Source organism: Tenrec ecaudatus, chromosome 1 (genome assembly GCF_050624435.1).
Source record: "Tenrec ecaudatus isolate mTenEca1 chromosome 1, mTenEca1.hap1, whole genome shotgun sequence".
Taxonomy (NCBI): Eukaryota; Metazoa; Chordata; class Mammalia; order Afrosoricida; family Tenrecidae; genus Tenrec; species Tenrec ecaudatus.
Window position 1 is genome coordinate 260,519,699 of NC_134530.1, and position 16,006 is coordinate 260,535,704.

General features: G+C 42.8%; 1 protein-coding gene across 1 annotated transcript in view; it reads right to left on the reverse strand.

Moving 5' to 3' along the window:
- Positions 1-982: 982 nt before the first annotated feature.
- Positions 983-16,006, reverse strand: part of ABCB10 (ATP binding cassette subfamily B member 10) — a 47,152-nt gene continuing 32,128 nt past the window's right edge. Inside the window, exons 7-13 of the mRNA XM_075531793.1 lie at positions 12,889-12,984; positions 10,195-10,404; positions 8,419-8,498; positions 7,227-7,407; positions 4,826-4,869; positions 3,655-3,689; positions 983-3,212 (exon numbers count right to left, since the gene is read on the reverse strand). Of these exons, the coding sequence (XP_075387908.1) occupies positions 2,981-3,212; positions 3,655-3,689; positions 4,826-4,869; positions 7,227-7,407; positions 8,419-8,498; positions 10,195-10,404; positions 12,889-12,984 (878 nt within the window). The 3' untranslated portion in view covers positions 983-2,980. The remainder of the gene's footprint in view (positions 3,213-3,654; positions 3,690-4,825; positions 4,870-7,226; positions 7,408-8,418; positions 8,499-10,194; positions 10,405-12,888; positions 12,985-16,006) is intronic.

Consider the following 16,006-nt stretch of genomic DNA (forward strand, 5'->3'; position numbering starts at 1 on the left):
GAAGCAACAAAAAGTTAAGAGGAAATATGTGTGTTCCATCCGTGCTATACTGCATCCTGCTTGGCTCATCTCTTCCCTGTGACCCCTCTGTGAGGGTGTGTCCAATTGTCTACAGATGGGCATTGGGTCTCTACTCCATGCCCCCCCACCCCATTCACCTTGGGTATGGTTTTATTCTGGGTGTTATAGTCCTTGCTTTTTAAGACACTTAAAAGGAGCTACTTGAGAAGCAAACAATGAAAACATCAAACTATTATGCAGGCCAAAATATTATAAATTTTCTTGTACATAGCAATCTTTTAAAACAGGGTAGAGCTGCCTCACAGGTTGCTAAGGCTGTAAATCTGAAGGTGGACGTGGTGAGGAATGGGAATAGGGAGACAGGGTGGACGTCGATGAGTGCTGTTACACTGTGGGGACTGCAAGCAATTATGAATCAAAATATGTATGAATTGTTCAACAGAAAACTGATGTCCTCTGCCAGCCTTCACCCGTTAAAACAAGAAGGCCAAATCTGGTAACAAGCAAACACATTCTGGAAACAAAAGTGTTATGAAAATAGTGTTTATAACATTTCTTTTTCCCTTGTAATTTTTATCGAACTTAACTCAAACTATAAGCTCCTTGAGAGTAGGTACTATGGCTTCACCCATCTCTTATCAACTGCACAGCACGTCGTCCTACTGTGCCTGGTCCAACGTGGGGGCAGGTAATATTGACTGTACTGAAGCACCTGGGGACGTGTTTCCAGATAACAAAGACATGAGGACAGGGCCTATCTTACGAAAGGAGGAAAGGATTGGAAATTGGAATTACTAGGCACATCTCTATAGTTGTACTATCCCTGAATCTTTTATTCCAGAATCTCCACAAGTTCTAATAAAAATCTGAATGTTGTCCTGAAAACGTTTATAAGGAGCGAAAGACACAAAGTTCCCCCTGAAAACGTTTATAAGGAGCGAAAGACACAAAGTTCACTATAAATTTTATTTCATGATACAAAATTTCCCTTAGAAATAAACTGAAAACATCTTGTATTAGAAAAAAAATACATATAGTGATCCAATTCAATCTGTAACTGCTTCTGTGGCACGAACAGATTCCCCAAGACTCCGCTTGGTCATTGGTTATTTGCCTTTGGAGGAGCGGAGTAGCACACCGCATAAAGCATACGGCTTTTAGACTGATTGTCAGAGATGCACTACTACATTACAAACAACACTGACTTCCTTCCTCCCTTCCTTCAGTTTATCTATCTACTCCTTCATGAACATCACAGGGAGAATGAAATAAGTCGGTTTGTCACGAAACAGTGGTTTCCTCGGCCAGTCCAATTAGAGAATGAATGAGTCCACAACTCCTAGTGATCCGAAAGGACCGAGCAGAGCTGTAATTGGGACGGACGGTGATTATCTTTCTCCCACTCAGTGGCTTGAGGGTTGAAGCTGCCAGATTTTCAATGAGCAAAACAGCACTTGCCACTGGACCACGAGGATTCCCTCCCTTTGCCTTTCAGTTGATTACGACTCGTAATGACCCTGGAGAACAGGGTAGACTGCCCCACCGGGTTTCTACAGCTGTCAATCTTTATGAAAGCAAAGCACATCATCTTCCTTCCATCGAGCAGCTGAGGGGTTTGAACCATTGACTGCCCTTCTAGTTAGCACTCAAACACTTTAATCACTGCCACCAGGACGCCTAGGCTTCCTTAGTACGTGGAAACTGCCGTTTAAATTTTATACGCATAATTACTTAAGAGTTTGGCATCCTTTCTTAAGGCAACAAGAGACGGCAAGATAAAAATACAAAGCCTGAAAATAACAGCGACGACACCACGTGTGGGCGATCCGATGGCTATCGGCATTGCTTTGAGGTTTCTGAGACACTGAGGCGAATGAAACTATTACCATTAAAAAAGTGTTCTTCATGTTGTCTTTTCTGGGGGGGCGGGGAACAAGGTCGTACGGTTGATCGGTTATTTTGTGGAACAGTAAGAATGTCTAAACTTTCTCCAAATGTTTTCAATAGAAAATTACGGTTATTTTATTCAGATTTTAGCCTCCCTGAGTAAAGTTTCAAACGTATTTAAGCTGTAAAGTTCCATTTGCCTGGGGATTAGAAACTTTTAAAAGATGCTTTTCAAAATACATGCCTTCAGACAAACTAAATGTAAAATTAATTTTTATCTTGCTGAGACTTGGCACTTCAATCCTGGTTTCCCAAAATACACAGGAACACATACATGCAAACACAGAAGACATTTTCCTGGGTGATGAATGACGCTTCTCTTTTTAAACACTCATTAGGATCACATGTACCAGCAATGTTGAAAATCACATGCACTCAGACACAATCACAGCCCATAATAATACATATCCCTAAACTCTCATACCTTTTAAGACACATACTAGCAATATGAAATTTCTCTGCTCTCCACTTAATCATGTAAACTATTTATATATGCTAATTAGGTTCACTTCATGAGATTAGGATTTTAAAAGAGGGCTAGATTTTCACCTTGTATGAAAATTAGACGCAAGCCAAGTTTATATCTACCAAGTAACATTAGACACAAAGTTGGCAGAATACTATCAAGAGAATTTTACAGCGATTAGTAAACCGGCCTAAAATAATTAGGCTTTTACATATAATCTGCTTTTCAAAGTTGTCACTTGACAATAGTTTTCAATCTATAACAGCAAGAAACAGAAAAGGAAATGGCATGCTATTTCAATTATAATATTCCAAGGTAAAATACAAAACCTGAAAATAACTTCAGTGCTATAGATATTTAGAAAATTATTAAAACTCTGAATAAAAAGGTCTTAAGGACAGGTACATTTCAAAATAATTTTTATACATTTGAGGAAATGAAGTTTGATTACAAATTTCATATACTATCCATTTTTTCTTGCAATGCTGTTTTGCTTTCAATTTGTCATTCAATTTCATAATGAAGTAATACAAGTCAACCATTTCACTATGCTGACATAAAATTTTGTTTGTTCATTAATCTTCGGTACATCCCATCTGGTTTTGAAAGCAGTTCTTCATGTTTCCCACATTCAGTAACTTTTCCTTGGTCAAGAACAGCAACCATATTAGCGTTCTTAATAGTGGACAGACGATGGGCAATAATTAACACGGTTCTTCCTTTCATCAGACGATCCAGAGCTTCTTGCACAAGGTATTCATTTTCAGCATCCAGGGCACTGTGAGAGAAAAGCAACACAAGAAAGCAAAGACTTCAGTGTCATGCACACTGCTTACAGATCTGAAAGGGGCTTCATTCACAGTGAACTGCTGTGGTCAAACTTTTGCCAACTTCTTGAGTAAAAAGATATAAGAAAGAAGCTTGGGACTCTTTGATCCTTATAAAACTGTCATATAAATAGAAAAGTATTCAGCCTAGTGTCTGATTACAGTGATTAAGGATTCATCGAGAACATGGTTGAATTAGAAAAAGTGTCCTCTAATCATAACGCAATCCTTCGACTGTCTTCTAAGTGTCATTCATTATTAATTCACATTCAATAGCTGAATTGTAGCGGGGGCATTTTCAGTTGTAGTAGTCTGCGTTATGGAATTAGCAGTTTTTGGCAAAGGAAGAACCCTGCCTGAAAACAATTACATACATTATTAAGATATCCTCACCTGGTTGCTTCATCTAGGAGAAGAATTTTGGGATTCTGAAGGGGAAAAAAAACACAGCAATTTTTACTAACAACAACAACAACAACAAACTCTTCAGCACTAAGTGTTAAGGTAGGGATACAATGCTACAGCGTGGTGGTTGTTGTGGGGTGGCGTCAAATAGATTCCTGCCCCCAGGGACCCCACATAACACAGAACCGCTCCGGAGGGTTTTCTTGGCTGTAGTCTTTATGGGAACGGATCAGTGGGCCCTGAGAAGATTCGAACCATCAGGCTCTTGGTTAGTGTCAAGCACGTAACCACTGTGTCTCCGGGGCTCCGTTCTCTAACATGGACAAACCTCAAAAAATGTTACATAAGGGAAAGAAGTCAGACACAGAAGAGAATGCATTGTCTGATATTGCTGATCTGAGGAGTTCAGAAAAGGCGAAGCTATAGAAACAGAGAGTAAATCAGAGGTGGGCTGGAATCAGAACAGGGGATGACGGCAGGATGAACTTTTTCGGGTGCTAGAAATGCTCTGAAAAAACAAAAAGCTCTGGGAATTGGACACCTCTATAAAGTTTATTAAAAGGAATTTTATTTTATGGAGAGATGTTATAGTCTAGAACTCATACTTCAACAGAGATGTTTTAAACCACCCAGAGGCATGAACTGGAGACTAATTATAGAGAAGTCTACTGCTTCTTAAAAAAACCAAATGTCTGTGACTTTAAGTCAAAATGGCTCTCTCTTTATGATTCGCATGTGAGCACTTAATGATTCTGGTGGGCAGCGGCGTTGTTCCCATTAGACTGTATGCTGAGTAACAGGAGGGCCCTTGTAGTAAGACTGTTTTCGTCTCACAATCTAGGTACCAGATTTGTTCAATATGGACATTGCCCTCAATGAAATCAGAAGTGTCAACCTTATACCGAGCCTCCTCCTCCTTCTTCTTCCCTTCCTACCCCCAAAACAGGACAGGGAAGTTACAAAAAAATGCAAATTAAAAATTCACTACTCTATCTTTAAGAAATCAAAACAGTGTTTTGAAAATGACGATGGCAACGGATGTACAAATGTGCTTGACACAACGGATGCATGTATGCATTATGATAAGAGCTGTAGGAGCCCACAATAAAATGATTTTTAAAAAACAAGAACAAAACACCCAAGTGGCTTAAAGACTCACCTTGAGTAGAGCACGGGCGATGGCAATCCGCTGTTTCTGCCCACCTGACAAAGACATTTTCTTTTTAAAGTTGACGAATTAACAAAAACTCGGTGTAGGCTGGTCTGTTAAACCACGTGCCAATTTACAGGTTACTTCTTTCAGTCAGCCAAAGAAGACATAGATGGTAAAGTAGAGCGCTATTTTTTTCTAAAGGAATATTATTGACATATCTTACTCATTCCAATATATCCCTTCCCTTCCCACGCAGTTCTGTTGCTCAGTCCCATCGGGTGGGGCTCTACAATCATCAGTGCTAGCAACTCCCCGCTCCCTCCTTTCCACCAGCCCCAAAAGCTATTTTTTTTAAAGTCTCCCCATCAAACTCAAAATGTATTATTCCATTTAATCTTTAAAGCAAATCTGATGTGGCAGATTCCTTAATCGTTCCCATAGATGAAAATGTGAGGCACAAAGTTAAAAAAAACAAACCACACAATTGGCAAGAAGCAAAACCAAACTTTGAATCTGGGCAGTGTGGAGGGATATCCTTCTAACCACCTATCTCCCTATAGACTACCCCGTGTAGCAAAGAAACCAGGAACTCTAAATCGTCTTCAAACACTACTTGAGATGGATGGCACCAAATTATCATTGGACTACACAGCACTCCGCTCCATGACTCCCAGTCTCAACTCATTCTCTGCGCTCCCTGTCCAGCAGGCTACCTGGCAGGTCTGCACCAGAGCAGGATATCAGCATGCATGAGACTGGCAATTTAGACGAAACCACTCTAACACCTTAAACTCAAATTCGACTGAGAGCAAAGGAAACTCCTATGGAGACACAATGGGATAAGGTAGAGAGTCAAATAGAAGTAAGCGCACAAAGATGACAGTGTCCCTTCCTTGTCTGTTTCTAATCCCCTCCTTCCTTCCTTTCCCAAGGTCACGCTACTCCAACATGACAACCTGAAATGCTCCCAACTTAAGTTGCTTTAAAAAAACCCAACTCCATTTTTGATGATACAAACATTCCTTTTAAACTAATTTTATTGGTCAAGCACACTAGTAGTTACTGCAGGATATCATATGATTTGGGCTAAAAGGAAAGCCCACTGTCGACAACTGAAATATGTGTTGTTGTTGTCCAACAGCTAAGCCAGCACACACCATGAGGCTGAGTACAGGAAAAGCCGTCCTTTCTGAGCCTCTCCTGGTGCTCAGGGTGTCCGCATGGCGAGAGCAGCCAGCCCGTGATGTCGCTAAGTGCTGAGGAATCCGTTCTGACCACAGTGCCCTGGAAGTCTACAGCTACATACCCATCTTTTCTCCCAGGAAGTTAGCATAGAGGGGTGACTTTGGTTACTTCACTGTGAAATGAACTTGAGACTCCTGCTAGATGGAAAAGCATGAAGCTATTGGTTCCAACGGAGAAGGTGCAGGGCTAAGAGAGCAAGCCACAGGTTGCTACAGATCCTACACCTTTGTGCTCAATGGTCTCATCTTAGAGCAGGCATCCTGCCTCAGGCGGGTTTCAGAGAGAGAGACACAACATTTACACAGCATTTTATGATTCCTGCAGTGTCCCATGTCTATAAAAAAATCTTTTTATCCACTTTCTCTGATAAGAGGAATAATATTCGCATAACAAAATTGAAGTAAGACTTAAATCATCCTTGTTTTAAATTCCCTATAGTCTAACATCAAATGCCAAGTTTTAGAGTTGGAAAGGATAATGGCTCATGAGGATCTAATCTCCCCTACTAGCCATCAGTCTGACAGAGATGCCTCCTGCTCTGGCAGACAGTCTGGGAAGGAAACGCATGTTCATATTTGTGAAGGAAGAAACATTTGGGTTTTGCTAAAACTTTTCCTTTCCATTCTACTAATTGATTCAACTTCTGCTCTCTGAAGCAACACACAGTTTCTGAAAAGATGGTACTTAACGTGGGATGTAGCATGCTCGGTGTGGTCTGACCATCCCAAGGAGCAGGAGACTGCTTCATGGCTCTGAGTTCCCCCTGGGCAACTACACCATGGTCCACATATGGAATCCCCGCCCCCGGTCTCATGTATAAAATGCAGAATGGAGAGTAAAATCTCTACGAAAGGCTGTTCCCTTTCTGTTTCAGAGCCCTCGTCTCTCTGGACAGATCATCTTGCCATCCTGCATCGTTTTAATATTCTAACATTTTTGAGGACCCTGGGTTGCAACGCATACTTTCTCTTAGAAGAGATCAACTCCGCAGTGGGAATGGGGCTGAAAGTGAGGGCTAGAAGGGAAGGTGTCAGGAAGAGTTGAGAATAATCCTAAAACCCTAGGGGGAAGATCCTGTTTAGAAAATAATTCTGCAATCTGGACACATTCAGAGAGATCTTTGGGGGGAAAAATTTGCAACCGAGCAGGAAGAGAAGCATACCTGAAAGGAGAATACCCTTTTCTCCGACCACAGTGTTGAATCCTTGAGGGAAACTGTTGATAAAAGCAGCTGCATTGGCCACGTCAGCTGCCCTCTCTATTTGCTCCGCTGTCACCAGGGCAGGATCTTCCGCGCCATAAGCAATATTCTCAGCGATTGTGCAAGAAAACAGGATGGGTTCCTACAAATTGTAAATAAAACTTTCTTTGTCATAAACGTTCAACGAGCCTTCAAAGAACTCTAATGGACCTTAGTATAGCACTTACATCTAAGAAACTACTCCCAAAGAACACAGGCCATTTTCTTGGCTTAGCTTCCTGCGTCAACACACATGTACCCAGAAGACTGTTCGTAACTTCCTGTTTCACCATGAATGGAATTGATTTTATCATATGTAGTTCCCACCACACTGTCGATAGTGACCTACCACCAGCCCTGGTACATAGGCACAGGGAAATGGGGGTAGGGGTGACATAATCCAGTTCTGTTCATATGCTTTGAAATATACAAACCTGATGGGAACATGACTGTTTAACAGATTTCTTATCAATGGTCCTAAAAAGAGATACCAGCTTCTTTTCTTCATTCCTAAACCACAAGCACCACTGATTCCCTTCCCCTGCTGAATGGCCCTCACCACTGTCCCCCACCTCCCACCCAGTAGAATTAGGGTGGGAGGGATAAGGTATAAGGACACTAAGTAGAAGGACGAGGCTTAGAGATGTGGGAGGCTCAGGTCTGTTCACTGTCCACTTAACTTGCAAAGAGGACTCTTGATTCATTTACTCTTCACTTGCAAATCCCTGAAACCCATTATGGAAAACAATACTCTGGCCAAGAATGAAAATGGGAAACTGGGGAAGAACCACTATGCTATAGAATTTTCTCATTTTCTAGAATGTATTATGAAGCAATGCTGTTCCCTGGCTTTTGATTTAAAAGGGGGAAAAGTGCCTAAAGCCTTTAGGAAAACAGCACCATCGTTTACACTTAAACAGCCTGCCATTCATTCCAGATGCGTTTACTCTGTCTGGAAAACTTCCATTCCTACCCTCTTGAAAGGTTTGAGCCCAAGAAGAAAACAAATGACAAAAGCAATATTTTAAAACTGTGCAAAGTGGTTTGGTCCTGCATTTTAGCACCAAAAACCCCAAAAAGACGCGTAATGATAACGGAACGCTCCCTTTCTTACCTGGCTTACTGTGCCGATCTTGGACCTCAGCCAGACAGGATTTAGCTGACGGATGTCACAACCATCCAGGCTGATCGTCCCTTAGAGAAAAGGAAAGAAAAGATCACTGAGCTTCAGGGGAACTAAGAGAAACACGTAGGAAGCAGTTAGTGGGGAACTCCAGACTTAGGTTTTTAAAAGACTTACAGTGCACGCAAAAACCTCCAAACAGAATCTGAAAACAGCATTAGTTCATGAGATTTTCCAGCAAAAAGGGACTTCTGGATTATCCAGGATGACAACCTGCTAAATGCATCCCTCCCCACAGATTCCTTAGCTTGAGTCATAGCCCACCTTTGATCCGGAATAAAATTCTGCAGGAAAGGGACAGGTTATGCGGGACTCATGGGTTGGCAGCGATGGCACAGTGCTGAAGTGGGCACCGTGCCAGTGGTGGGCTATTTAGGCTGCTTCTTCAGCAATGTCAGGTCAGAGACTACCTTGTGAGCCTTCTTCTGTAATGACGGCTTGGGAAACATCCGGGAAGTACAAGCGCTAATCTATTTGTTTCAACACTCTCTGTGATTTCTGAGCTTTTGATTACTTCTTAAAATCCCCTTTCTATGTACATTTAGAAGGGAATCTGCCGTCATCAACACAGAAACTCGAAAAGACACAGTGGCAGAGCTTTTAAGTAATTAGATCCTCACATTGTGATTTTGGCTAAAAGACTTCGTTCTACACATTGCAGATACCCAGTAAGCGCTCAGTGGCAGTTATGAAATGCCAGAGGGGATGCACAGGGCAGAGGCCGCGGGCACTTCGCACTTGCTCCTCCTCCTCTTCCTTAGACAGTAGTTTAGAGGTACACATGCCAGCTGTAACCTTCCATCAACTAGGAAAATCTGGGGTCTCTGACTGGAAAAACAACCTTTCGGGTTCAAGGTAAACATGGCAGAAATTAAATTTAAGTGCAAGTTCCCGTCCTGACATATTCACTGTGATGAAGAAACTAGACTCACTCAATTTTTTGACTTGATATGCATCCATTTAATTAAGACTTGTTAATAGGAAGTAAACACAAGGAAATGATTCCAGAGACAGTACTATAAACCCCATTTTAACCCAATCGGTGATCCCCTGGCTTAAATAATTATTCAGTAGAGTTGATCCAAAAGCACAGGGTGCCAAGATCACAAAACCTATTGGTTTGCTTTTTAATAGCAGTTCTCTGCTTGCTCGAAACCAAACCATTTTCCCAGTCCCAAGTAAAATCAATTCATGCATCTACTCCAGGCACAGCCCTGTGTTAAGCTCTGAACAGAATAAAAAGAAGTAAAATACATTCCTTGCTCTTAAAGATCTCATTAAAGTCGGGGAGGGAGGGGAGGCAGAAAGAGAAAATGCATTAAGGCAGCCACACTAGCGGTCACATTGGGGTTTACAGCTTTCCCAGGAAGGAAGAGCTGAGATGGCACCCCTGCAGCCAGCCATGGAGTGCCAACAGCGTAACTGACAGACAGTGGCGCCCAGCATGGCACCCAGCCCAGCACTCTTGCCCAGCTCCTAGCAGGGAAAGCGAGGAGGTGGGATCCAGGAACTCACTGGGAACTTGCAGAGGTCCGTGTTGGCTGTCACACCCTAAAAGGGGACACTCTTCACTTACGGCATTTCTTTGCTGGGGATAAACCCGCTGGCATTCAGAATGTTGAGTCTGGAAAGTGCTTTCCCCCAGGGTTCAGGAGCAGAAGGAGGGCTCCGGGGGGTCTCCCTGCCTTATAGTCTGGTGAAACTTACCTGACATGGGGTCGTACAGTCTCAGGAGGAGTGAAACCACTGTTGATTTTCCAGAACCACTAGAGCCAACCAGCGCTGTGACAGATCCTGAGGGGATCAGGAGGCTGAAGTCCTGGAATATGGGCACTTCAGGGCGGGCCGGATAGGCAAAATGCACTTTCTTGAATTCCAAAGTGCCCTGGAAGGCTTTCTCATGCAAACTGACTCCCTCTGCAATGTAAGATGAAATACTAATTACGTAAAGCAAAAGGCAAACTCACAGCTGAGCTCAAATCTTCTCCCCTCGTCTAGATGAATAGGGTTTGGAGCATGAGTTTTTAACGAGCAAGTCGGGGTGTAGGTCTGTGTCCAAATGTTTACATGAGCCTGCTCTGTACCTGCTATGTAGGACAGCCATAAGCAGTTAAAATCACTATTCCAACTTAACTGAGGCTCAGATATTAAACAACTCACTCAAGCCGGCAAGTGGCAGAGTTAGGTCTGCTCCCGGATTAGGCTATTTTCAAATCCACTTTCATTTTCACTTTCTCACTCTACGTCATTTTTTTGCTCGGTGTTTATCTTAGCATCAAGCCTAAACCCAATGTTTGAGGGGCGTGTGGTGCGGAGGGAAGAGTTTCACAAAACCACAGGCATAGGGAGAGCAGATATCTATTCTGCCCCAGCAGTAACTGAGGAGAAGCTACTTACCCTGCCTCACCTGGGCATATTTTCCAGAATCAGCCACACTGGAAAAATACGAGGCTTTGGCTTATTGACTTGGGGGTTAATCAGCAAGGTTCCAGGAGTGGGTACTTATGGGGAGCGACCACTTCAGAGACTTAGCTAGTGGGTGCAGGTCAAAGTTCCCGCTTACCTGGCTTCTAGAGAGGTTAAGGAAGAGGCTAGCTCTAATCAATTAGTACCAACACACTACCTGGTCTCCAATGCTAGGACATTTAGAAGTTCTTATTTTTTTTACGTCATTTTATTAGGGGCTCATACAACTCATCACAATCCATACATCCATTCATCATGTTAAGCACACATTTGTACTAGAGGTTCTTGTAAATTCTTATGATTCTTGTTGCTTCCTCTCCACACAACTGCCCTAAAGAAACTATAAAATTACTAGGAAAGGTAAATCTGGTGGGCTAGCCTGGGTAACATGCACTTTATCTTGCTCTCAAAGATCAGCAGAGGGAGATGCATGCTAGGAAGCCCACCAAGGGCCAATCCCTGTGCTTCCCAGAACCCCCTGAGGCCCTGGAAGGTTCTTCCTCTGTGACTACCCTCCTTCCATCTGAAGCGTGGTCTCCTGCTGCCATGCAGCCTTCTGGTGTCCTGGTCCGCAGCCTTGCACGTCTCTGCCCACCCCCATGCCATGACATTTTTCATTGTATTGCCCGATGCACATTTTCCTTGAAGCCGTGCTTTACTTGCTGAAGCAGTAAGAGTTGGAACGATAATTTGCTCTAATGTATTTGGTGACTAATAATTATCATTAGATGCCGTTGCATCGGTTCTGGCTCATAGCGACCCTCTGTACAAAAGAATACCCATCTCTGAGCCATGGCCAATATGACTCTCATGTGTGAGCCCACTCTTGCAGCCACTGTGTCCATCCATCTCCTCGACAGCCTTCCTCTTTTGAACTGCCCACCCACTTCCCAAACATGATGTCCTTTTCCAGGGACTAGTCTCTCCTGATAACACGCGGTGGCTTAGTGTGTACACACTGGACTGCTAACTGCAAAGTCAATCATTCAAAACTGCCAGCCACTCCATGAAATAAAGAGGAGGCCTTCTACTCCTGTAGAATGTTACAGTCTCGGAAACCCACAGAGGCAGTTCTACCCTGTCCTACAGAGTCACCATGAGTCAGAATTGACTCAATGGAAGTGAGTTATTTTACGTTATTACTTATGAAAGCCAAGGAATCAATCCATTGCAAGCTGAGCAAGACTCCCTACACCCAGTGTCCACAGGCAGTTTATTTTTGACATGGAGGACAAGGCTGTTTAATTAACTGTGTTGGACAGGGTTCTTCTCTAGAGAGACAAACTAGATTGCTAGTAAATATATAAAAAATATATTTATAAAGATAGATATATAATACAAGAAATGAACTGTTAAATTATATACAGATAGATAATACAAGAAATTAACAGTTAAATTATAAAGCAGTGAGACACTAGCAGTCCTTCAAGTTTTGAGAGCCGCCAGTTGCCAGTCCCCTTCTGTAGAGAGAGGTGGGCTATATATATCCAGGCAGCAAACAGCAAGGCAGGTCCCCAACTGTCATCAACTGTCGGTCCCCAGCTCCAGAGATGAACATTCCAATCGTGTGGGCTTAAAGGGACCTCAACTTACAGCGACACAGTCCACCGGCATGGCATCCTACATAGCATTGCTTCAGTTCAAGGAACTCACTTTACAGCAAATACAGTGCGGCAATGGGCCCATTCCCATGGAATCCACTGGTCGTATCATGTTCCTCATCATCCTGAAGCTGCCGGCTTGATAGAACGATGGTAGTGTACCCCTTTAAACTGAGGCACAGAACACGCAAGGCGAGGCTCACCAAGCCATTTATCCCTCTGCCCTTCAGTTAATCCTACTTGTTTTTATCGGCCAGGCTGGCACAATAAACTATCGCATTAACCCAAGTCACAGTTACCCCAGCAAAGGACAGCAACCCCCTGGAGTACCCACCATTAAAAGGGAGAATGGGCTTTCGCTCCAGGAGCTCCCAGAGGCGTCCTCCAGCGCCCAGTCCTTTCATCAGCTCAGAGTAAAAAGAGCTCAAGCCTGGGGAGAAATAGAAAAATCAACAAATAGCCTCAGACACCAGAGAATGGCCTTCTAACACTCCACTCCCTGGAGAATAGTAGCAATGACTTACTTCTAATATTAAACCTGTTATTTCCCATACTGAATGTAAGGCAGCTATCTGGGGATCAATATTCAGGGCTCTTTGTTTTATGTCATGTTTTTTTTTTAAGATTCACCTCCTTCAATTTCTTATTTATAATATGTACTTAGATTTTGATCAGGAAATTTATAATTAAGTATAGTTATTATTAGTCAACCATATAAATCACAGTGCTCTAGCTAGTACCCTTGTCACAGAACCTAACATATAATGCTTACCCAATAGTAAAAAATAATATAAAATGCCCCGATATTTATCTTAAGGATATAGCCATAAAGTCAAATCACTCTAGTAAATGCATATGCTAAAAATTGAGATAAGGGGAAAAAATGAGAAGGAATTTTGTAATACTAAATTATCCAGCAATTTGTTTCTGAAGTCGGTTTTGAACAATGATTCAATTGATGGCCATATAAAGAAACTCCAGAGAATGGTGCGTGTATAAGTAAGAGAACATGTATTTGTAACATTTTCCCTAAGTAAGAAGGATGGAAACGTTCAGCTCAGCAATTCTTCCTACAGCACATGGCTTCTCGGAACAGAATGCATGCAGGTTGAATTGAAACAGCACCAGGGATCCTGAAGGTTGTGGGAAGGTTGCCTCTTCAAACAACACTTTTGAAAAAGTGGAGGAGACTCAAGAGCCTGAGTTCTGGAGCTCCCAGGAAGAACACAAACCTCTACCAAATACATTTTTGTGTTTCAGAACGAGGAACAGGCAGAAGAACCTACAAAAAAGTGGAGGATTGTGTGCTCCACGCTGACAGGACACCTGCAGAGCTGCCCCTCCCCCAACCCCATGCTCCTGGACCTCCGTGGAGGAGAGGAAAGGTGAGCTGACATATTGTCTCTACTCCCTACCCCTCTTACACCACGGAGGACACTAACTCTTCTTCCCCACATCCTTGGGGTTGCTGAGTCTGTGCTGGGGAGAAGCAAGTGTGATTGAAAATTCACAGGTTCATACCCTAGCATTGAGAGAGGCAGAGCCCAGCTCACTGCATTTGGGGCAGATAAACCCAGAATTCCAAACTCACTGTCATTAGGTTGATTCCAATTATAGTGACATTATAAGACGGGGTAGAACTGTCCACGTGTTTCTGAGAGTGTAACTCTATGGGAGTAGAAACCTTTGCCTTTCTCCAGTGAAGCAGCTAGTGGCTTCAAACCGCTGACCTTGCAAGCCCAATGCATAACCACTATGCCACCAGGGGCTCTTCTCTGGGCAGAATGAAGAGACACACATCAGCTGGAGACTGGTTCTCAAGCAGGGTTGGAAATCTTGGGAAGAGATGTGGTAACACTTCCCAGGGATACTAAGGGATGAGCCTGCCCAGGAGGAATGCAGAATCAGGTGAGTCTCTGTCCAGGGAAAATTAGCACAGGAGTGTCTGAACCTCATCTCTCCATAGACACAGTATCCAAAGAGGTATCACCTGGGTCTGTGGGCAAATGCCTAGAGGAGAGTAATTTAAAAGAGACTCTGGGCCCTGCTCTGATAGGCCGTGAATACAGCGTGGGCAGGTGGGGAGCGTCTTTGGAGACTATGGCAGGGGGCCAAGGGGAGGAGATGAGGGTTAAAGCAGGGGGGTGGATGGGAAAAGAAAAAAGAACCACCTGGAGGCGAGGGGAGGCGATTTACTGGGTCCTCTCACCGGGATGAGCTGTACTACTAGGCACAGGATGTTTTTCTTGTATTTGTGTATTCCACAAATAAACAGGGAAAATAATTTTTCTTTTTAAGTTTTAGGTTTTTAAAAAGGAGAAGAGTTACAGCCTTCAAACCCTTCCTGAGTCCTTACCCCTCAGATCTCAACACTGGTCTGAGCAATTAGAAAAAGCAGAAATGTCAAAACGAAACGGACTTGAATTCTTTTGTAAAAAAATGGGCTAGTTTAAAACAAACAAACAAACAAAACCCACTGGGGCTCGGCAGGAAGTTGCAAGCGCATGTTGTAAATAAGCATACTTTTATTCCGACCACTTCCTAGGCCCTCTCAGCAGAAAACGTACTTGGAAATTTTTTTTCCTCCGGTATACTGACAAACCAATACAACAAGATTCCAATTTATTTAATAAAGGCAGTCCTGAGTTATGAATGGCGCCATCGTTAAAGGTGTCTTTAAATTTAATTTGCACATTTGTTAGAATGATAAGTACAGTTTATCCAGGTTCGTCTATGGGGAGTTCTAGGAGTCCCACAGCTAACTGCCCCGTTGACACCACCCGGCAGCTCCTCAGGAGAAAGCCGAGGCCGTCTGTCCTGATAAAGACTTACAGCCCCAGAAACTCTTTAGAGGGTAGTAGCTAGAGTCTAAATCGACTTTATGTCAGTGAGTTTGGTTTTTTTAATAGCTTTTTATGTATAAAAAACATTTTTAAAAAAACACTGCCATAAACACTAAAACATCTTTAACAAGATACAGCAATAACAACAATACTTTGTACCTATTTGTTATAATGAGTCATTGACTATTCCTAGAATTTTGAATAAAAACTCTTTAGACAGGTTGGTTCGTGATTATAGGTTATATATTAGACATTCACAACCTCAGGGACTGTTTATAAATAAATAAAGAAGCTTTTTGCTTTGAAAATTGAACAAGGAAGTGGGTGTTAACAAGTGCAGGGACATGAGAACAAGTGGTCTAAAATCGATGGTGAGGAAGGTGTAGGCAGCCCAGTGGGGCTTGATCCAGGGCCTAGAGGAATTACTGAAACCAAAATAAAGGCTGAACGTGACAGTGGGACAAGAGGAAAGTGAAAGGAAACAGAGGAAAGAACTAGGAGGCAAAGGGCATTTATAGAGGTCTAAATACAGGCATGGGCATATGTAAATGTATTTATATATGATGATAGGGAAATAGATCTTTTTCTTCTAAATAGATCTATGTACAT